General features: G+C 44.2%; 1 protein-coding gene across 1 annotated transcript in view; it reads left to right on the forward strand.

The window, feature by feature from the left end:
• LOC139376023 (glypican-1-like) overlaps window positions 1-23,144 on the forward strand; it is a 135,173-nt gene that overhangs the window by 72,632 nt on the left and 39,397 nt on the right. The window contains exon 3 of the mRNA XM_071118100.1: window positions 849-1,007. Coding sequence (XP_070974201.1) covers window positions 849-1,007 — 159 coding nt within the window. The remainder of the gene's footprint in view (window positions 1-848; window positions 1,008-23,144) is intronic.

Genomic DNA, 23,144 nt, shown 5'->3' on the forward strand with positions numbered 1-23,144 from the left:
GGGGGTGTTTTTCTGCTAAGGGGACAGGACAACTTCACCGCATCAAAGGGCCGATGGACGGGGCCATGTACCGTCAAATCTTGGGTGAGAACCTCCTTCCCTCAACCAGGGCATTGAAAATAGGTCGTGGATGGGTATTCCAGCATGACAATGACCCAAAACACACGGCCAAGGCAACAAAGGAGTGGCTCAAGAAAAAGCACATTAAGGTCCTGGAGTGGCCTAGCCAGTCTCCAGACCTTAATCCCATAGCAAATCTGTGGAGGGAGCTGAAGGTTTGAGTTGCTAAATGTCAACCTCGAAACCTTAATGACTTGGAGAAGATCTGCAAAGAGGAGTGGGACAAAATCCCTCTGAGATGTGTGCAAACCTGGTGGCCAACTACAAGAAACGTCTGACCTCTGTGATTGCCAACAAGGGTTTTGCCACCAAGTACTAAGTCATGTTTTGCAGAGGGGTCAAATACTTATTTCCCTCATTAAAATGCAAATCAATTTATAACATTTTTTACATGCGTTTTTTCTGGATTTTTGTGGTTGTTATTCTGTCTCTCACTGTTCAAATAAACTTACCATTAAAATTATAGACTGATCATTTCTTTGTCAGTGGGCAAACGTACAAAATCAGCAGGGGATCAAATACTTTTTCCCCTCGCTGTATGTTTTGTCATACCTGTGGTATACGGTCTAATATACCACGGCTGTCAGGTAATCAGTATGCAGGGCTCGAACCACCCAGTTAATAATATGTCAACTACGTCCGTAACTAATTCAAAGAGCGATGCATTCGTTTCAAGGCTAGAGTTAAGGTTTTCCTGAACTACTCTCTCCTGTCTCTCCCTCCTCTAGGAGAGCACCTGAGGATCTGTCCCCAGGGCTACACGTGTTGCACCAGTGTCATGGAGGACAGTCTATCCAATCTGAGTCGCACAGACATGGAGGGCCTGATCAGAGACGCTGGACGGGCCCTGCAAGCCTCCCTCAATGGACAGTACAGAGTCTTCGATGGTGAGTGGGGGATTGAGGAAGGGAGGGAGGGGGAAGGATGGAGGGGGTAGGAAGAGAGGGGAGACAGAGAGAGATGGAAGGTCTGATCATAGAGGCTGGATGAGCCCCGCAAGCCTCCCTCAATGGACAGTACAAGGTCTTTGATGGGGAGTACTGCAGGACACAGGGAGGAATGGAGGGAGGAAGGCAGACAGAGAGACGGAGGGAGGAATGGAGGGAGGCAGGCAGGGAGACAGAGGGAGGAATGGAGGGAGGCAGGCAGGGAGAAAGAGGGGGGACTGGAGGGAGACAGAGGGAGGAGGGAGGGAGGCAGGCAGGGAGACAAGGAGACAAAGGGAGGGAGGCAGGCAGGGATACAGGGAGACAAAGGGAGGGAGGCAGGCAGGGATACAGGGAGACAAAGGGAGGGAGGCAGGCAGGGAGACAGAGGGAGGACTGGAGGGAGGCAGGCAGGCAGGGAGACAGGCAGGGAGAAGGAGGGAGTACTGGAGGGAGGCAGGCAGGGAGACAGAGGGAGGAATGGAGGGAGGCAGGCAGGCAGGGAGACAGGCAGGGAGACAGAGGGAGGACTGGGGGGAGGCAGGCAGGGATACAGAGGGAGGGAGGCAGGCAAGGAGACAGGGAGACAGAGGGAGGGAGACAGGCAGGGAGACAGGGAGACAAAGGGAGGGAGGCAGGCAGGGAGACAGAGGGAGGACTGGAGGGAGGCAGGCAGGGAGACAGAGGGAGGACTGGAGGGAGGTAGGCAGGGATACAGAGGGAGAGAGGCAGGCAGGGAGACAGGGAGACATAGGGAGGGAGACAGGCAGGGAGACAGGGAGACAAAGGGAGGGAGGCAGGCAGGGAGACAGAGGGAGGACTGGAGGGAGAGAGGGAGGGAGACAGAGGGAGGGAGACAGAGGGATGGAGGGAGACAGGCGGAGAGAGGGAGGGAGACAGAGAGGGATGGAGGGAGACAAAGAGAGAGATGGAGGGAGACAGAGGGAGGGAGAGAGGGAGGGAGACAGAGGGAGGGAGAGAGGGAGGGAGACAGAGGGAGGGAGAGAGGGAGGGAGACAGAGGGATGGAGAGAGGGAGGGAGGGAGACAGAGGGAGGAACAGACAGACAGACAGACAGACAGACAGACAGACAGACAGACGGACGGACGGACGGACGGACGGACAGACGGACAGACAGACAGAGGTCGAGAGGAAGAGGAAACCCTCTGTCTCTTTCCTTCCCCCCTCATCTCCGTTATGTCTAACAGTCCTGTGTAAACTCTGCTCTGATCAGTGCGCGTTGGTTAACCAAGACGAGGTCGTAAGGTGTGTGTGTGTGTGTGTGTGTGTGTGTGTGTGTGTGTGTGTGTGTGTGTGTGTGTGTGTGTGTGTGTGTGTGTGTGTGTGTGAAAGTAATAGAGAGAAGAGAGAGGATTGTCGGGGGTCTTTGAAGGCATATATATGTGTGTATGTGTATGCACGTATGTGTGTGAGAGTGTTTGTGTATTAGCTTGCATTCATGTGCCTGTACGTCTGTGTACGTGTCTGTATACAAATACAATGAGTTTATCACTGTGAGCTGTTTCCTACGGAACCATAGTGTCAGAAGTCACTTTATTTCAGGGAGAGTGTTTTTCATTGCGCATGCTGCAAGTAGTCCAGACAGAACAGCTGGGCTGTCTCCATCTTCACTCCCTCTATCCCTCTGTTCCAACCATCTCTCCATACACAACACACTCCACACATCATCCCTTGCTTTTCCTCTCCTCCGCCTACTCAAGTCTCTCTCAACCATCAGTCTCAACTCCCAGAGTATGTCATAATCTGCTTTTGTCCTTTGGAGGGAAATCTATGTCTCCACGACATGAAGGATCACAAGTACACACACACACACACACACACACACACACACACACACACACACACACACACACACACACACACACACACACACACACACACACACACACACACACACACACACACACACACACACACACACACACACACACACACACACACACACACACTCCAGAGTTCACCACAGCTTCAGAGTGTGTGTGAGAAGATAATATTGCCTTAATCCTTCTTGATTGATGAGGAATCTCACACATGTAGTGTAGAGTATAGAGGTGACCTAACCTTAAGCTCCCTAAATTACACACCGTACAGAGAGCACGAGAGCAGTATCAATATACTGTACTATAATGTCATAACCACTCACAATTTATGTTTGAGAAGTGGGGGTCTATTTGTGAAGCATGTACAGTATACATACCAATGCATGATATCATGCCATTTGAATATTAAATGCATTGATATCATACCATGTTATATACATTCATGATTACTGTATGTTTAATGTACAGTTGTGTATTTATTTTTAGTGAGGGTGAAAGTTAAGCTGTTCTGTGACTCAGGACGTAGGGGAAAGACTGATCCCAGATTGAAGTGATTAGAATGCGCAGTGATTGGAACATTGATGATTATTTACGTTTAGTGATACACTACAGTCTGTTCCAGTCGATATGGGGTGACTAAGCATCTGTCTCTGTGCTCTACTCGTTCCCCTGGCTGATTGGGATTGAGCTGTCATCTGGATCTGTGATCTGTTTGTCAGCCTGACCTTTCTGGCCTCATACTGATTAGAGGCTGAGTGACGTCTGTTTACTGTACAATCTGCTATCATTCTCTCTCGCTCATTCTCTCTTGGCCCACTCTGCCCAGAGTGTTGAAGCAATGCCAGAGCAGCATTGGGCTCATTTCACAGACAACCTGTCCAAAACATACAAATACACACACACACACACACACACACACACACTGATACACACCACACACCGCCCATCCAAGACACACAAACACTTTCTCTGTGTGTTTATGTGCTTTAGAAGTATCTGGAAGGCACAGCTCATTCACAGTCACACAGTGGTGATTAACAACAGAGAGCACACAGAAACGCTCCGTCAAGCATCACTCACTCAGCTATGTAAACACACTAACGATGTGCTTCAAACAGACACACACACCCAAGCATGGATGCACTCTCACACACACGCCCAAACATGATTGCATGCATGGAAACACAGGCAAGTGTGCACACACACAGGCACACACTCAAAAATGATGCATCACAATTGTTATACTTTAAGATGCACTATGCAGAAATCGCTCAGCCATTTCCTGGTTGCTAAAATTCTAATATTTCACCTAATTTCAGTTTATGTCAGAAAACAAGCAGTCATTGTGTATAGAATCATTGTACCGCTGTGAAATATATTTTCCATAAGCAAAATATTGTATATTCAGCTGTTTGAAGCTGGTGTACAAAACCAAAAGAAAAAGAGGCAACAACAAAACTTCAGAAGGGGAGGCATAGAAATAGCACACATAGAACAGATCTACCGCTTCTTAGACTTTCAACTGGAATGAATGATCTACAACTCACATTTCTATGTGAATTTGGTTGGTTACATATTGTAGCTTTAAAATATGATTTATTTTAATCAATTTAAAATAGACAACAACCTACATGTATCAAACTTACTATACTTACTGATCCTCTCTTATTAGGGGTGGCAGGTTGCCTAGTGGTTAGAGCGTTGGGCCAGTAACCAAAAGGTTGCTAGATCAAGTCCCTGAGCTGACAAGGTAAAAATCTGTCATTCTACCCCTGAACAAGGCAGTTAACCCACTGTTCCTAAGCTGTCATTGTAATAAAGAATTTGTTCTTAACTGACTTGCCTAGTTAAATAAAGATAACATATATATTTTTTACATTATTTTTATCTTAATACTACTTCTACTAAAAACATCAGAGATTTCCAGGAAGTCCATCTCTGCAGCCAACCCCAACACCCCTGGAATGGATTCCAGTTTCTTCCTCTCTTCATCAGAAAATAACCACGGGTCCCCTGAGCTCACATGCTGCTTGTAGAACTCCCTCCTTACGTTCCTGTAAAACTCCATCTTGCGCCTCATGTCCATGTGCTTGTGGAACAGACGCTGTTTCTCCTGCTCAGGCAGGTGCTGGTTGTGGTAGCTAGATATCTGAGAAACTCGGGAGGACCTGACCTAAAGTCACACATAAACCCAGTTCTACTGTAGATGTACCTAAATGCATTCTAAACATGGATTCTTGAGAACTACACCAAATTAAGCAATTCACTTTTTGATTCTTACCATTGATGACGACAGGAAGCTACTGTGCCATCCATGGTAGAGACGTGAAATTATTTGAAGAAGCTCAGTGTTGAAAAATGTACAATCTTGGATAGCAGAAGCAAGTCACACAACTAGGTTTGGGGTTGTTCCCACAAACTAAGTTTCAAATCAATATGACCTACAGTGACTATCAACCAAACATTCTAACTTTCAACATTCTACTAGAGTTGTTATTTTCAATTATGATGTCATCATATTCAATTGTAAGTGTATTAATATGAATTGATTTGAAAAATAATGGATTTTAATTCAATGTTGTTGTCTTATCAACCCCAAAATGAGAAATTCAAACGTTCTACCAACTTTTGCTTTGATTGATTTTGTATTTGTATGATTCAGAATTACCATGACAACGAAAAAGAGTGAAATTAATCAGTGTGATGTGCATCATCATGTAAAATCTCCTTTACATTGAAACCACCATATCAATATTTATATATTTACACACACACACACACACACACACACACACACACACACACACACACACACACACACACACACACACACACACTAAATCTGAGCTCTATTTAAAGTCCACTCAAGCGATCAGTACATCAAAGCAGCAGCATTAAGTCTGTGTTAGTTGAGGTTGATTTCATATGGGGATTGCAGTCTATACACCAGATGAATGATGGATGTCAGAATTTGGTGTTTTGTTGAGTTTGTTGTGGTCTGCGTGTCAAATCAACGTTGTTTTCTTTGAATTGATTGCTTCTGTGTTGTGTTCTTTCAAAGTTCATGTTTGTTAGCATGCCTGGAACCCCCCTGTGTACAGCCCTGTCCACTCTCTCTTGTGACCTCCAGTCAGGCCTTCTCTCACTATCTGTGTCCTCTCCTTTTCTCTTCCAAAGTGCTTTTTGCATCCGTGGATTGTGTGTGCGTGTCACTAATTTCAACATTCCAATGCATCATTCCTAGACATCCTCAACCTCCCCCACCTGAACATTGATCAGTCACCCCTATCTCCTCCCTCCCTTCCTTCACCTCACATCACTGAGCATCAGATGTAGACAGCAGGATAAGAGTCAGAGGGATGAGAGAGAGGGGGAGGGAGAAGTGTGAGACGGTCAGATGTAAACCATCTGTTAATGAGCATCTGTTCTTAAGACGGGAGAAGTGGAGCGATGGAGGGCTGTTAATTGAAGGGTGATACGCCACGTTAAACACAGTATCCCAGCTCACCATAGTTACCACTGTGGACATATTCGACCGTGTGGATGGACATGTCCCTACTTGTCCAGCTGTACCCTCCCATTATTGGACTGTCTATTGGAATGGACAGAGTGGTAGCTGTACCCTCCCATTATTGGACTGTCTATTGGAATGGACAGAGTAGTAGCTGTACCCTCCCATTATTGGACTGTCTATTGGAATGGACAGAGTGGTAGCTGTACCCTCCCATTATTGGACTGTATATTGGAATGGACAGAGTAGTAGCTGTACCCTCCCATTATTGGACTGTATATTGGAATGGACAGAGTGGTAGCTGTACCCTCCCATTATTGGACTGTCTATTGGAATGGACAGAGTGGTAGCTGTACCCTCCCATTATTGGACTGTCTATTGGAATGGACAGAGTGGTAGCTGTGCCCTCCCATTATTGGACTGTATATTGGAATGGACAGAGTAGTAGCTGTACCCTCCCATTATTGGACTGTCTATTGGAATGGACAGAGTAGTAGCTGTACCCTCCCATTATTGGACTGTCTATTGGAATGGACAGAGTGGTAGCTGTACCCTCCCATTATTGGACTGTCTATTGGAATGGACAGAGTAGTAGCTGTACCCTCCCATTATTGGACTGTATATTGGAATGGACAGAGTGGTAGCTGTACCCTCCCATTATTGGACTGTCTATTGGAATGGACAGAGTGGTAGCTGTACCCTCCCATTATTGGACTGTCTATTGGAATGGACAGAGTGGTAGCTGTGCCTTCCCATTATTGGACTGTATATTGGAATGGACAGAGTAGTAGCTGTACCCTCCCATTATTGGACTGTCTATTGGAATGGACAGAGTAGTAGCTGTACCCTCCCATTATTGGACTGTATATTGGAATGGACAGAGTGGTAGCTGTACCCTCCCATTATTGGACTGTCTATTGGAATGGACAGAGTGGTAGCTGTGCCTTCCCATTATTGGACTGTATATTGGAATGGACAGAGTAGTAGCTGTACCCTCCCATTATTGGACTGTATATTGGAATGGACAGAGTGGTAGCTGCACTGTATATTGGAATGGACAGAGTAGTAGCTGTACCCTCCCATTATTGGACTGTATATTGGAATGGACAGAGTGGTAGCTGCACCCTACCATTATTGGACTGTCTATTGGAATGGACAGAGTGGTAGCTGTGCCTTCCAATTACAACTAAAGACGTATTTGGATGTGCAAAGGGTATGAATTATCCTGTTCCCAGAACTCCTATGGCCATAGTCATTTTGTTGAATGTATTGTGAAATGCATTCATTTTGTGGGTTTCAGGGATTTTCACTTGTGGGCGTTTTGTATAGCTTGTAGTAGAGTTTATCACTTGCTTGCTTGGGGGATGGTTATGTGGTTAAAGGGATACTCCGATATTCTGCAGTTGTGCCGTTGTTCTACTTACCCATGAGTCAGTTGAAGTCGTGGACATACAAATGGTCTCCGCGAGTTCCACTGACTCTGGGTGATCTTGCAGTATCCTTTTAAGTTGCTCAGGAGTGTTGATGGAGAAGTGTACAAGTGCGTAAGAATACTAGTCAGTGTCTATGTGACTTCTGCCCTACTAGTCCCCTTAGCTGGAGTCTCTCCCATCTACATCTGGGTGTGTTTAGCTGGGTGTGGGCCTGTACCATGTGGCTAAGTGTAGGGTGTTACTGTCCCAACCGGGAAAGGCAGGCAGGCCTTTATAGACCCAGGGACTGTGGAAGCTGTAACTCACAGTTAAGAGTGGGCTAAGAGTATTAACTCACTACGTTTAGGAGAACTGTACATGTAAAATATTGTGTGTGTGTGTGTGTGTGTGTGTGTGTGTGTGTGTGTGTGTGTGTGTGTGTGTGTGTGTGTGTGTGTGTGTGTGTGTGTGTGTGTGTGTGTGTGTGTGTGTGTGTGTGTGTGTGTGTCTGTGTCTGTGTGTGTGTGTGTGTCTGTGTGTCTGTGTGTTTAACAACCAATAAGCACCTGGCCAAGGACAACATTTGAAAATAAACACGTTAAGAGCTTACGTGTGTGTTTACAGCACACATCCATCCCTGTTTTTCTTTTATCTCTATAAACACAAATCGAGAGACATAGGATTCGTCAGGCCAGGATATAGATATCTGTTGAATAGATTTGCACTGAAGCCTGAGCTTAGCCAAACCTCTAAATCTTCATAAATGAGGGGTTTATCATATTTTCCCTTTACAACCCTCCATGACTCCTCATATTTTCTACTTGATAAAGCATATTTTCTGCCTGGTCTGATGGGGAAAAATAGATTGTGGCGACGTGGAGACAAAGGAGTGTGTGTGTGGACTGAGGAGCTGCTAACAGTGGGAAGGAAAGGACGGTAGGGCTCAGCTTCCACTGCCCACTGAAAGGTGGAGCTATGGGAGGAAAGATAGGAAAGATAGGAAGACAAGGAGAGAGAAAGAAAGAGAGAAGTAGATTATGAAAGAGTGCATGTGAGAAAATGAGACTGAGTCGGAGTGACAGTGACAGTGAAGGCTATATGACAAACACCGGAAGAATAGATAAGAGTTTGAGAGGAGAGAGAGACAGGGATAAAAGAGAACGAGGGAGAGAGAGAGAAACATAGAGAGAGAGAGAAGGGAGAGAGAGAGAAAGAGAGAGCGAGGGAAAGAGAAATAGAGAAAAAGAATGAGAAAGAGAAATAGAGAAAAAGAATGAGAAAGAGAAAGGGAGAGAGAGTGCGAGAGAGAGAGAGGTGGAAGGGTAGAGGTCAAAGAGAATGTTAAGTAATGACACCTGAGGTAGAAGTGTTGGATGGCTGGCAGGTGTGCCAGACAGAAGGTGCCATTATCCTGGCAGGTGGTGGAAGGGCTAATGGTGTCATGCCTGCCCACTGGGCACAGACGTCAATTCAACATCTATTCCACATTGGCTTAACTTCAAAATGACGTGGAAAAAACATTGATTCAACCAGTGTGTGGAATTTAGACGGCACCGTGTGTGTGTGACAGAGAGAAAGTGCGCATGCATGTGAACCTGGCACTCTGAACAGAAGCACACACACACACACACACACACACACACACACACACACACACACACACACACACACACACACACACACACACACACACACACACACACACACACACACACACACACACACACACACACACACACACACACTCCCCAGTATCACTAGCCGGTGGGTTATTGCCTTGTGTATGTCAGCCTATTTTTGTCTGTGAGGCAAATACTCCTCATAGACTTTAATTAGATTTAAACACAGAGCTCTGGCTGACGGGCACACTCAGTTCTAGATGACCAAGCAACACAGTCTTATTTATTAATTGAATTAGACTTTTTATTTTTTTAATTACCCAGCTGGTCTGTTAAAGGGATAATGTGAGATTCTGTCATTTGTGTGTTTACAGCACATCTCCCTATTTATCTCTATGAACACAAATCAAGAGACCAACGATTTGTCAGGCCAGGGTACAGATACAGGTAACTGCCAAAATAAAGGAAACACTTGAGTGAATGAGAGATACAAAGTATATTGAAAGAAGGTGCTTCCACACAGATGTGGTTCCTGAGTTAATTAAGCAATTAGCATCCCATCAGGCTTAGAGTCATGTATAAAAAGGCCCATTATTTTGGCTACCATGGCTAGAAGAGAGGGAAAAACAGAAGAGAGAGAAAAACATTATAAAAGAGTGTGTGTGAGAGAAGGAGTGAGTCAGAGCGTGACAGTATGACAAACACTAGAAGAGTAGATAATAGTTTGAGAGAAAGAGAGGGAGAGATTATGTCATTCTACTTACCCAGAGTCAGATGAACATGTGGATAACATTTTGACGTTTGTGAGTGCAGTATGAAGGAAGTTTTGCGAGCCAATGCTACCAGCGTTAGCTCAATGACTGAAAGTCTACAGGTAAGTTAGCATTATGCTAACACCAGTTATTATTGGCTTGCGAAACTATTGCTAACTTCCACTAACTTCATTCAGAATCTCACAGTATCCCTTTAAGTAACGCCATTTCAAACTGAGTTGGCTGGGATTGAATGTCCCTAAGAAGAAGTTATTTTCAAAGTTGTCTGAATAAAGCATTTGTCTAATAACAGATATATTATACAGCGTTAGGCGTATACTACCTGAAACCAGAAAGTATCATATCAAATACTGTATCTTAATCTGTTATGATGTAGACTCTTAGAGAAAATGTTTCCAAAAGGGTTCTTCGGCTGTTCCCAAAGGAGAACCCTTTTTGGTTCCAAGTAGAACCCTTTTGGGTTCCATGCAAAACCCTCTGTAGAAAGGGTTCTACATGTAACCCAAAAGGGTTCTTTAAAGGTTTCTTCTATGGGGACAGCTGAAGAACCCTTTTAGGTTCTAGATAGCACCTTTTTTTCTAAGAGAGTGTAAGCAGTTGAATTCATGCATTAAACCTCATTGAAGTATCTTGGGACCATCAGTAAACATTAGGATTTTCCACATAACATTAAAGCGTTTTCCAATTAGACCCAACATACACCCAGCATGGCATTCATTTTGTCGCTAACTCTTCCCAATTATAGACCACATACTTGATTCATTCTGAGACTAATTTCCTGTTTTCAGGGTCACCTCTGTTGATGTCAGAAATGCCAAGGACATCTGCTCCATTGTGCCGCCTGATTGGCTCGTGGTCTTGGCATGCAAATCATGTTGGGCGGGAGCCAGAGTTACAGCGTCCTAAACGCCAAACACATTACTCACTATGAAGAGAGGGTGGAGGGAGAGAGAGAAGGAGGGATGTTGGGAGGAGACAGAGGGAACGATGGAGAGAGATGGAGGAAGAGTAGAGAGAGAGAGGGAAGGGAGCGGGGTGGAAGGAGAAGATGGAACGATGGAGGAAGAGTAGAGAGAGGGAAGGGAGCGGGGTGGAAGGAGAAGAGGGAAGGATGTAGAGAGGGAAAGATAAAGACTGAAGGAGAAGAGCGAAGGGGGAGAGAAGGAGAGTGAGCGATGAGGGGTGCGAGAGATGGAGAAATGTTCCATTTGGGAGAGGAACAGTAAGAGAAAGAGGGAGAGGAGGGGGACCTACAAGCAACAGGGAGAGGGGAAGGAAAAACAGATGGAAACTGATGGAGAGAAAGAGGAGAGAATAAATAGTGCATGAGACAGAAAAACAGAAAATAGATAAAGAGAGAGAGAAACACAGAGCGAGAGAGAGAGAGAGAAACACAGAGCGAGAGAGAGAGAGAAACACAGAGCGAGAGAGTGAGAGAAACACAGAGCGAGAGAGAGAGAGAAACACAGAGCGAGAGAGAGAGAGAAACACAGAGCGAGAGAGGGAGAGAAACAGATAGAGAAAGAGAGAGAGAGAAGTATCGGAGTGCTGGTGTGTCAGAACACAAACACTCTCCATCCATCACAACACTTATCAGCTGTGTGGTTAGTGCCGTTAGCCCGCGGATCACCACGGTCCCTTAGGAAGCATTTAGACGCCATTAAAAGACCACTATATTAGACCACACACACGCACACACGCTGAAAGACACCATTCATCAACTGATGTATGTAGGCTCTCTCTCTCTCTCTCTCTCTGACCACGACATCCTCTCCCAATGTCTGACTATGGCCTTGGAAATGTGGTCCATTGTTTGGGCAATGGGCATATACAGCTGGAGGTAGTTGAGACTCATTGAGATGTATGATTTGTCAGAATTTGTTAAGCATTGAAGTATCAATTGTCAATATGGTTTAAATCAAATCTAAATTGTATTTGTCACGTACGTAGTTTACAGCAGGTAAACGTGTGGAGAAAGGTGACGGAGTTGTATGTAACAGAATAGGTCACTGTTGGACTCTTTTTGGCCCTCATCAAAGCCCAGAGTAGATTTGTTGGTTGTTTGTTTATTCTGCATGTGACAGGGAGTGCCAGGAGTGAAGATGGAGAGGCAAGGAGAGAAAGAGAAAAAGAGAGAGGAAAGAGAGGGACAGCCATAGAGGAAAGGCAGAGAACTGCTGTTGAGTGGACTGGGGCTGGTTCATCCATGAATGGCCAAGGTAGCCAGGTCTAAAACAACCACATCAGCACAATGCATCCCTTCCAACTCTTCCTCCTTCTCTTCCTCTTCCTGTCCCCTCTCTCTCCTCGCTGACTCACTCACTCCGTCTCCCTCTCTTTCCTCCTCACTCTCCCTCCGTCCCTCAGCCAAGGAGCGTTCTGTTAACCCAATCATTCACCACTTGTCACACTGGACAAATACAATTAGGAGGATCGGATACATTGGGTCCGAAGCAACCACGGTTCACCCCTCCATCTCTCTCTCTGTGTCTTTCCATCTCCCACCTCACCACAAATTAATACACAAGCTATTTGTGAGCTATTGCAGTGTGTGTGTGTGTGTGTTACTGTGTGTGTGTGTGTGGGGGTGGGGGGGTGGGGTGGGGGGGGGGTGTGTCCAACTGCGTTTATGTGTGTGTGGTGTTTGAGGAAGAACAGAAAGTGAAGGAGAGGTGTCAGATTACCAAGGTGTCAGGACATGCCTTCATTAGTGGTGTTCTGTATAGAACACAGTGAGGGAGGGCCTAACAACAGATACAACTAGTCTGTCTTTTATTCTGCTCTGACCTGGAAAGGACCCAAGAGGATAGCATCCTGTCCTCCTTTGACTCGAGATTACTCACACACGCACGCATGCATGTATACAAGCACAAAAACACACAAACCTCTCTGGATTCAGCTCAGTGGTAACAATGTCCATAATGTGTATTCTATACAAATGTTAGAGTAATCAGATCTGGCTGATTTGGGATCAGCCTTTAATAAGCTGGTCCAGATAGGCCACACCAAGCTCTGTTCCTAATATTTTGTACACTCAGTGTTTATGGGGCACTCTGAGCCCTCTGCGTCATAAACTGATTCAAGATCAGTTGTTTATAGCCAGAACCACAGTAAGCCCTCTGAGGGAGAAACTGATTCAGGATCAGCATGTAATGAGTATCAGTGGTACATCCCCCACTGAGCTTTCTGTTAGAGACTGGTTCAGGATCAGGGAATAATGAACAGAGGTGGTACAGGGTAGACCCAGTAAGCCTCCAGTTGGAGTTATTGGCAGTGGGAGGAGGATCAACGTTAACTCCGAAACACAGAGGCACAGAATCCCACAACAATGCCAGGGCTTATCAGAGATAGAGGAGGGAGAGAGAGAGATAGAGGGGGAGAGAGGGAGAGAGGGGTGAGCGGAGGTAGGGAGAGAGAGAGAGAGAGAGAGAGAGAGAGGGGTGAACGAAGGTAGGGAGAGAGAGAGAGAGAGAGAGAGAGGGAGAGAGGGGTGAGCGGAGGTAGGGAGAGAGAGAGAGAGAGGGGTGAGCGGAGGTAGGGAGAGAGAGAGAGAGGGGTGAGCGGAGGTAGGGAGAGAGGGAGAGAGGGGTGAGCAGAGGTAGGGAGAGAGAGAGAGGGGTGAGCGGAGGTAGGGAGAGAGAGAGAGGGGGAGTGGAGGTAGGGAGAGAGAGAGAGGGGTGAGCGGAGGTAGGGAGAGGGAGAGAGGGGTGAGCGGAGGTAGGGAGAGAGAGAGAGGTATGGAGGAGTGAAAAATAGAACCAACAGCATTGTTGAGAAATACTGAGCACACCGTGTGTGTGTGTGTGTGTGTGTGTGTACTTGCACGTTTTTGTGGATTGAGCAAAGTGGCTGGTATTGAGACATGGGTGGGAGTGTATGGATTTCAGCAGGCATGTATGAAGGGTGAATATTAGAAACACAGAAAGGAAATGAGAGAGTCAGAACAAGCCAGAGACATGTCAAGCTGTTTCACTAGTTCAACTTCATATCATTACAAACAGAACCATTCATTATTCTCACTGCTAGAGAAAGTCATCAGAACACAGACACCAGGCTTATCACAGGTTCACTGTGTGTATGTGTGTATGTGTGTATTTGTGTGTCAGAAAAAGAGAGAGATGGTATTTTGTTTAACCTTCATTTTGACAGGAATTCAAGTTGAGACCAATGTCTCTTTCACAAATGAGCCCTGTAATTCAAATCAAATAAAAATCCAAGTTTATTTGTCACGTGCGCCGAATACAAGCCCTAACCATCAGTGCAATTTTTAAGTAAAAAATAGGTATTAGGTAAACAATAGATAAGTAAAGAAATTCTAAATAAAAACAAAACTGTAAAATGACAGTCAAAATAACATTAGTGAGGATATATACAGGTGATACCGGTACAGAGTCAATGTGCGGGGGCACCGGTAAGTCGGGCTAATTGAGGAAATGTGTACATGTATATATAGTTAAAGTGACTATGCATAGATGATAAACAGAGAGTAGCAGCAGCGTAAAAGAGGGTGTTGGGGGAGTGGCGGGACACAATGTAATAGTCTGGTGGCCATTTGATTAATTGTTCAGCAGTCTTATGGCTTGGGGGTAGAAGCTGTTAAGGAGCCTTTTGGTCCTAGACTTTGCGCTCCGGTACCGATTCCCGTGAGGTAGCAGAGAGAACCGTGTATGACTGGGGTTACAAAGATACATATCAAATACGAAATGAAAAACAGGATCATTGAAAACAAACACATTTTTCATGAAAAAGGTCCTCAGATCAGCAGTCTGAATTGGTCTAGAGGTACCAAAACAGATTACGTAGAAGTCTGTGTTATTAATTTAATGTGAAAGATTATTACTAATTTAACATTATGTCTGGGTTATCATGTTAGCATATGTTCAGTATAGAGTAGTCTATAGCCCTAGTGTGCATATCCCCCAGGTCACCCCAACCTGAAGCTCTGTCAATGGGGATGCTCAGCCCTCAACCCCTGCTTTAACCTGGAAGTCATGATGCTGATGAGGGGATGGGGATGAGGGGGGAGAGGGGGATGAGGGGAGGATGGAGGGTCAGATTGTGGTTCCTCTGGGGCCCCTGAGAGAGAAAATGGAAGGGCAAGGACATACACACACGTACACACATTTGCACGCACGCACGCACGCACGCACACACACACACACACACACACACACACACACACACACACACACACACACACACACACACACACACACACACACACACACACACATACACGTGTCATGTTAATGATCATCATTAGTCACCACAGCAGAGAAGGGACTGGCTGCCCTATGGCACAGTAAGAGATTACTAAACACTCACCCACTCACCCTGTTCTAAATCTCTAGGATTTTCAACATACCCATGTACGAATCGTATCTAAAGGATAACAAGCATTATCTGACTGCGATTCACGCTGTTGTACTGTATGTTTAAAACTATGCATGACTATTAACCAAAGCAGGAATTTTCCAACTCTATTTTAGACTATTTTAGGCTGTGATTCAATTCAATCATCCTTTTTTGGCTATGCACCAATTAAAGACAGTGTTACCGGAGAACGCAAGTCAATAATGCTGATGTCGGCTCAATGGTAAAATTACCTTTAAATGTCAACTGCGCTACATTGTTTCCTGACCTGTCTTGCAACCCAGCTAAGACAACAGTACAGCCACAGCAACAGTCTGCTCCTGTCATACGCTGTCAACCCAGCTCTTAGTCTATTAATGAAATTAGTATAAATGTGAAAGGATTTATACTTTTACTTTTGATACAATTACATTACATTTTGATACTTAAGTATATTTATACTTTTACTCAATTAGTATTTTCTGGGATGACTTTTACTTTCATTTGAGTAATTTTTTGTTAGGGTGTCTTTACATTTACTCAAGTATAACAATTAGGTACTTTTTCCACCACAGCTCACAGAACTGGACCACCGAGTGCTGAAGCGTGTAGTGAGTAAAAATCACCTGTCCTTAGTTGCAACACTCACTCCCGAGTTCCAAACTGCCTCTAGAAGAAACGTTCGCACAAGAACTGTTCGTTAGGAGCTTCATGAATCCCAAGTGTCGGCTGGAGTGGTGTAAAGCTTGTCTCCATTGGACTCTGGAGCAGTGGAAACACGTTCTCTGGAAGGATGAATCATGCTTCACCATCTGGCTGTCTGACGGATTAATCTGGGGTTGGAGGATGCCAGGAACACGCTACCTGCCTCAATGCATAGTGCCAACTGTAAAGTTTGGTGGAGGAGGAATAATGGTCCGGGGCTGTTTTTCATGGTTCGGGCTAGGCCTGTTAAGTCCAGTGAAGGGAAATCTTAACTCTACAGCATACAATGACATTCTAGATGATTCTGTGTTTCCAACTTTGTGGCAACAGTTTGGGGAAGGACCCTTTCCTGTTTCAGCATGACAATGCTCCTGTGTACAATTTGAGGTCCATACAGAAATGGTTTGTCGAGAGCGTTGTGGAAGAAATTGACTGGCCTGCACAGAGCCCTGACCTTGAGCCCTGACCTCAACCTCTTCCAACTCCAGAGTGGCGCAGGGGTCTAAGGCACTGCAGCTCAGTACTAGAGGCATCATTACCAACCCTGGTTCGATTCCAGGCTGTATCACAACTGGTCTTAATTGGCATTACCATAGGGCGGCGCACAATTGGCCCAGCATCGTTAGGGTTTGGCCGGGGTAGGACTTGCCTAGTTAACTTTTAAAAAACACCTTTGGGATAAATTGGAATGCTGATTGTGAGGCAAGCCTTATCGCCCAACATTGGTGCCTGACCTCACTAATGCTCATGGCTGAATGGAAGCAAGTCGCTGTAGCAATGTTCCAACATCTAGTGGAAAACCTTCCCAGAAGACTGGAGGATGTTATAGAAGCAAAGGGAGGACCAACTTCATATTAATACCCATTATTTTGGAATGAGATGTTCAACTAGCAGGTGTCCACATACGTTTGGCCATGTAGTGTATGAGTGTGTCTGCCTGCGTCCCTGCCTACGTGCGCTTGCGTGTGTACACGTAGGCAGTGCATGTGTGTGTGTGTGACAGCAGAACGTCACTCCGGGCTAATCCTAACAGGCACAGAGGTCTGGATAAGTCTGTCTGACTGGCATCTGGTCAGGTGGCAGGGGAACGATCTGTCATCCAGTCAGAAACACACCAACCAAGCACTTTGCTCTGCACGGAAAGGCCTGGAATATAACTGGATGGTTCTGTGTTTGTTTGGCCCTGAGCTTTCAGGTAGTTGCCAGGGATGAAGGTGTTGTTGGCCCTAGGGCTTCTCACTGTGTCCGTGTCCGTGTTGGAGACTTTTATCTCCCTCACCAACTTCAAACATCTGCTATCTGAGCAGCTAACCGTTCGCTGCAGCTGTACATAGTCTATTGGTAAATAGCCCACCCATTTTCACCTACCTCATCCCCATACTGTTTTTATTTATTTATTTTTCTGCTCTTTTGCACACCAATATACATATACATAACCATCTGATCATTTATCACTCCAGTGTTAATCTGCATAATTGTAATTATTCGCCTACCTTCTCATGCCTTTTGCACACAATGTATATAGACTCCCCTTTTTTCTACTGTGTTATTGACTTGTTAATTGTTTACTCCATGTGTAACTCTGTGTTGTCTGTTCACACTGCTATGCCTTATCTTGGCCAGGTCGCAGTTGCAAATGAGAACTTGTTCTCAACTAGCTTACCAGGTTAAATAAAGGTGAAATAAAAAAAATTAAAAAAAATAAAAGTCTCTGGTTCTGGCTTGCCCTCGGTCACCCAGCTGTCCACTGCGTAGGCCTTTGGTTGAATACGAAACCATTTTTTTTGTGCAATGCTAATTGCTAACTTAGCCATAAGATACACATTAGTTGCTTATACATAATCTCTCGTGGATAGACTACGTAAACATAAATGGTAGATCTGTCATGATACAATGCGATAAGTGAAATAGTGAGCAGCATTAGTTCCGGTGCTTGGGTTTTTCACCACTGGTTATTTGGACAAATCACGATTTCACAGGTGTTAGCATCTTTCGTATTTCCTGTTCCGATCCTCCTTCTTTCTTTTTTCTCTAACTTCATATGGCTGCAGGGGCAGTATTGAGTAGCTTGGATGAAAAGGTGCCCATTGTAAACGGCCAGCTCCTCAGTCTCAGTTGCTAATATATGCATATTATTATTAGCATTGGATAGAAAACCATCTAAAGTTTCAAAACTGTCAAAATATTGTCTGTGAGTATAACAGAACTGATATTGCAGGCGAAACCCTGAGGAAAATCAAAACAGGAAGTGGCTTCTATTTTGAAAACTCCATGTTCCATAGCCTCCTTTAGCTGGATTTAAAGGGATATGAACCAGATTCCTTTCCTATCCCTTCCTCAAGGTGTCAGTCTTCAGACACAGTTTCAGGCTTTTATTTAGAAAAGTTAGCCAGAACGATAACATCGCTTCAAGTGGTCACAGGAGTTTTGCTCGCGCAACAGAGTTTGGATAGGTATTTGTTTTCCCTCTCCTACTGTGAAAGACATTTGCGGTTGATATATTATCGATTATATATTCTAAAAACAACCTGAGGATTGATTATAAAAACGTTTGACATTTTTCTGTGGACATTATGGAAACTATTTGGAATTTTTGTCTGCGTTGTCGTGACCGCTGTTTCCTGTAGATTTCTGAACATAACGCGACAAACAAACGGAGATATTTTGGATATAAAAATAATCTTTATGGAACAAAAGGAACATTTGTTGTGTAACTGGGAGTCTCGTGAGTGAAAACATCCGAAGATCATCAAAGGTAAACGATTAATTTGATTGCTTTTCTGATTTTCAAGACCAAGCTTCCTGATGCTCAGTGTACTTAATGTTTTGTTGTGCGATCGATAAACTTACACAAACGCTTGGATTGCTTTCGCTGTAAAGCATAATTTCAAAATCTGACACAACAGGTGGATTAACAAAAGGCTAAACTGTGTTTTCCTTTATTGCACTTGTGATTTCATGAATATAAATATTTGTAGTAATATTTTTTGAATGTATGCTATTCAGCGGTTGTTGATGACACTTATCCCGATAGGGGGATTGCAGCCATAACAAGTTAAACTGGATCGGTGTCCCTATACCGGGACGGTTTATCTAATGTGCGCTAATGTGATTAGCATGACGTTGTATGTAACAACAACATTTCCAGGACATAGATATGTTTTATATGGGCAGAAAGCTTAAATGATTGTTAATCTAACTGAAGTGTCCAATTTACAGTAGCTATTACAGTCAACAACAAAACACTTTTATCAAGGCAACTGGTTTGATACATTCACCTCTGAAGGTAAATAATGTACTTACATTCAGTAATCTTGCTCTGATTTGTCATCCTGAGGGTACCAGACAGAGATAAAATGTAGCATAGTTTTGTTTGATAAAATAATTTTTTAAATTCAAATGTAGGAACTGGAATATACAGTTTGAACCCCTGCTGTCTCTGGCTCCACACCCACCCCACCCAGCCATCTAGATGTGTGAAAGTTGGTGTATAAGCTAATGATCCATCATGTATGACATTCCTGGGAGTGTGTAAACAAAAAAATTATATTACCATATAATTGTTGTATGTTCTCTATAGTTATCTTGAAAATATTTGAAAATGTATCAATTCACCATTTGGGCTGACTTGATACAAAATATTGTCCAGTATCGCAACGCTTCACTGGATCAATCTGAAACTTTGCACGCACACTGCTTCCATCTAGTGACCAAAATCTGAATTGCGCCTAAACTGTAATATTATATAATGGCCCTTCTCTTGCATTTCAAAGATGATGGATAATTAAAAAAAAAATTAAAATGCATGTGTTTTTGTTTGTATTTTCTTTTAGCAGATCTAATGTGTTATATTCTCCTACATTCATTTCACATTTCCACAAACTTCAAAGTGTTTCCTTTCGAATGGTATCAAGCATATGCACATTCTTGCTTCAGGTCCTGAACTACAGGCAGTCAGATTTGGGAATGTTATTTCAGGCAAAAATTGAAAGAAAGGGTCAGATCCTTATTAACATCCATGGACCCAGAACTTAAAGAGCAACTGAAGGCAATAAACAACTTCTCTCATATAAAATGGCCTATATTGATTCAATATGAGTCTGAAACATTTATTGTAGTGTCAAAATTGAGTACAAAGTGTAAATAAAATAATTTTGGTCATAAAGTCAGTCTTGTCCAAAACTGAGATTTGTAAGATAATTATGGAAAATGGTATGTCACGGAATGAAGGGTTCTGTAACAGTTTTAATTGGGTTGGAGTTATTTCAATCCTGCCCACAGCTGGCAGCACCAAAATAATCATAAATTCAGAGCGCAGCTGCACATGACCCGATCGTAATGCCCATGGTCAATTTGGTTTGACATTCAATATCCCTATGGGGCTAGTTAGGGAGCATCAGTAAATTACACAATGTACATGGGACAATATTTTTAAATGTCAATAGCTCCAAATTGTAAAACTCTAACCAAATATTTTAAGCATTTGATGAGTAAACTAAAAGATGTGCAACATCAGAATATTGTCCCATGTAAATGTTATAATTTATTGACGGTCCCTAACGAGCCCAGAGATACACTTTCCAATATCAAACCAACTTTGTCACGGTCACACACCAGCCGGCTAAAGCTAATTGACTAAATAAGTTGGCTTGCTTGCTAGTTAGTCTAGGCTACTTCCAGACACAAATACCTGGTTAGATGGTTTCAAGTTATTTAGAAGGGTGAGTGACTGTAACTGTGTACTGTTTTGGAAGAGTGAAAGTACAAATGCTTCCCACGTTCGAACACACACACTCACACACAACAGACACCCACATAAAGCACGCCTCCATGACCCAAATCTTGTTCTCAGTCACATTTCCCAATGAGGAGAATTGAAACCGAGGCTAAAACAAGAAAGTTCTTACCCCTTTAATCGAGCACCTGACTAATTACACAAGACTTTAGTTTTGGGTTAACTGAGCTTATTTAAACACTTAGTCTCCCAGTTAGTCCTAGACTGAAACTTCACCATAACAAAGCCCATTATCAGTACAGACTTTCTGTGATTCACTACTTTCATTAAACACTCACTTCCTTCGCCTCTAGCCATTATTTCTGGTCGTGTTGGCTTTAACTAGGAGGCTTTCTTTCTGTAATGTTTCACAATCAGTGCCCAGCAACACAGCAGATATTCCTGTCTTATTCGTCTCCTGATAAGAATTTGATGGTTCATTATTATAATGTTTAATTCATTTGTTTTAGAATAGTGACATCATCAAGGCCCTGCTTAGTGACAAGGCCCTGCTTAGTGACAAGGCCCTGCTTAGATAATGCAGTGCGGTTGGGTCAGTGTGAGCTTTAACATTATATTACGTAACATATTCAACACTGTCGGATCGTCTTCAGGCAGTGTGTCTGCGTACTGGATGTGTGTGGTGAATGTGGAGAATGTTTGCTGGGTGTGTATGTGTGTGGTTGAGTGTGTTCAAATCCATTTTCAAGTCTCTGTTTGTGCTTGTGTGTGTGAGAGTGAGAGTGAGAGTGAGAGAGAGAGATATTAGTGCTGAGCTAAGGGAATTCTCATAGAGGCTCAGTGATTCCTCTCCCCATCTGGAGGACATGGCGGGCAGGAAGTAGATAAGAACGTCTTCAAAGAAAACATTGCACACACACACACATTAAAGACGACGCACTGTATTCTTAAACAGTGCAGTCGCAGCCCAGCCTGTTATTGTGTAGTGTGTTTTTGGCCAGAGCCATGGTACTGACTGGCTGAGAGTCCCATTCCAGAAGGACTGGGTTTGTCTGCTGTTTATGTTGCTCTCTGCGTTTGTGTGTGTGTGTCTCTGCAGGCCTGTGTCTGTTTGTGTTAGGGTTTGTGTGTGTGTGTCTCTGCAAGCCTGTGTCTGTTTGTGTTAGGGTTTGTGTGTGTGTCTCTGCAGGCCTGTGTCTGTTTGTGTTAGGGTTTGAGTGTGTGTGTCTCTGCAGGCCTGTGTCTGTTTGTGTTAGGGTTTGAGTGTGTGTCTCTGAAGGCCTGTGTCTGTTTGTGTTAGGGTTTGAGTGTGTGTGTCTCTGCAGGTCTGTGTCTGTTTGTGTTAGGGTTTGAGTGTGTGTCTCTGCAGGCCTGTGTCTGTTTGTGTTAGGGTTTGTGTGTGTGTGTCTCTGCAAGCCTGTGTCTGTTTGTGTTAGGGTTTGTGTGTGTGTCTCTGCAGGCCTGTCTCTGTTTGTGTTAGGGTTTGAGTGTGTGTCTCTGCAGGCCTGTGTTTGTTTGTGTTAGGGTTTGAGTGTGTGTCTCTGCAGGCCTGTGTCTGTTTGTGTTAGGGTTTGAGTGTGTGTGTCTCTGCAGGCCTGTGTCTGTTTGTGTTAGGGTTTGAGTGTGTGTCTCTGCAGGCCTGTGTCTGTTTGTGTTAGGGTTTGAGTGTGTGTCTCTGCAGGCCTGTGTCTGTTTGTGTTAGGGTTTGAGTGTGTGTCTCTGCAGGCCTGTGTCTGTTTGTGTTAGGGTTTGAGTGTGTGTGTCTGCAGGCCTGTGTCTGTTTGTGTTACGGTTTGAGTGTGTGTGTCTCTGCAGGCCTGTGTCTGTTTGTGTTAGGGTTTGAGTGTGTGTCTCTGCAGGCCTGTGTCTGTTTGTGTTAGGGTTTGAGTGTGTGTCTCTGCAGGCCTGTGTCTGTTTGTGTTAGGGTTTGAGTGTGTGTCTCTGCAGGGCTGTGTCTGTTTGTGTTAGGTTTTGAGTGTGTGTCTCTGCAGGCCTGTGTCTGTTTGTGTTAGGGTTTGAGTGTGTGTCTCTGCAGGCCTGTGTCTGTTTGTGTTAGGGTTTGAGTGTGTGTCTCTGCACGCCTGTGTCTGTTTGTGTTAGGGTTTGAGTGTGTGTGTCTCTGCAGGCCTGTGTCTGTTTGTGTTAGGGTT

Source organism: Oncorhynchus clarkii, chromosome 20, assembly GCF_045791955.1.
Source record: "Oncorhynchus clarkii lewisi isolate Uvic-CL-2024 chromosome 20, UVic_Ocla_1.0, whole genome shotgun sequence".
NCBI lineage: Eukaryota > Metazoa > Chordata > Actinopteri > Salmoniformes > Salmonidae > Oncorhynchus > Oncorhynchus clarkii.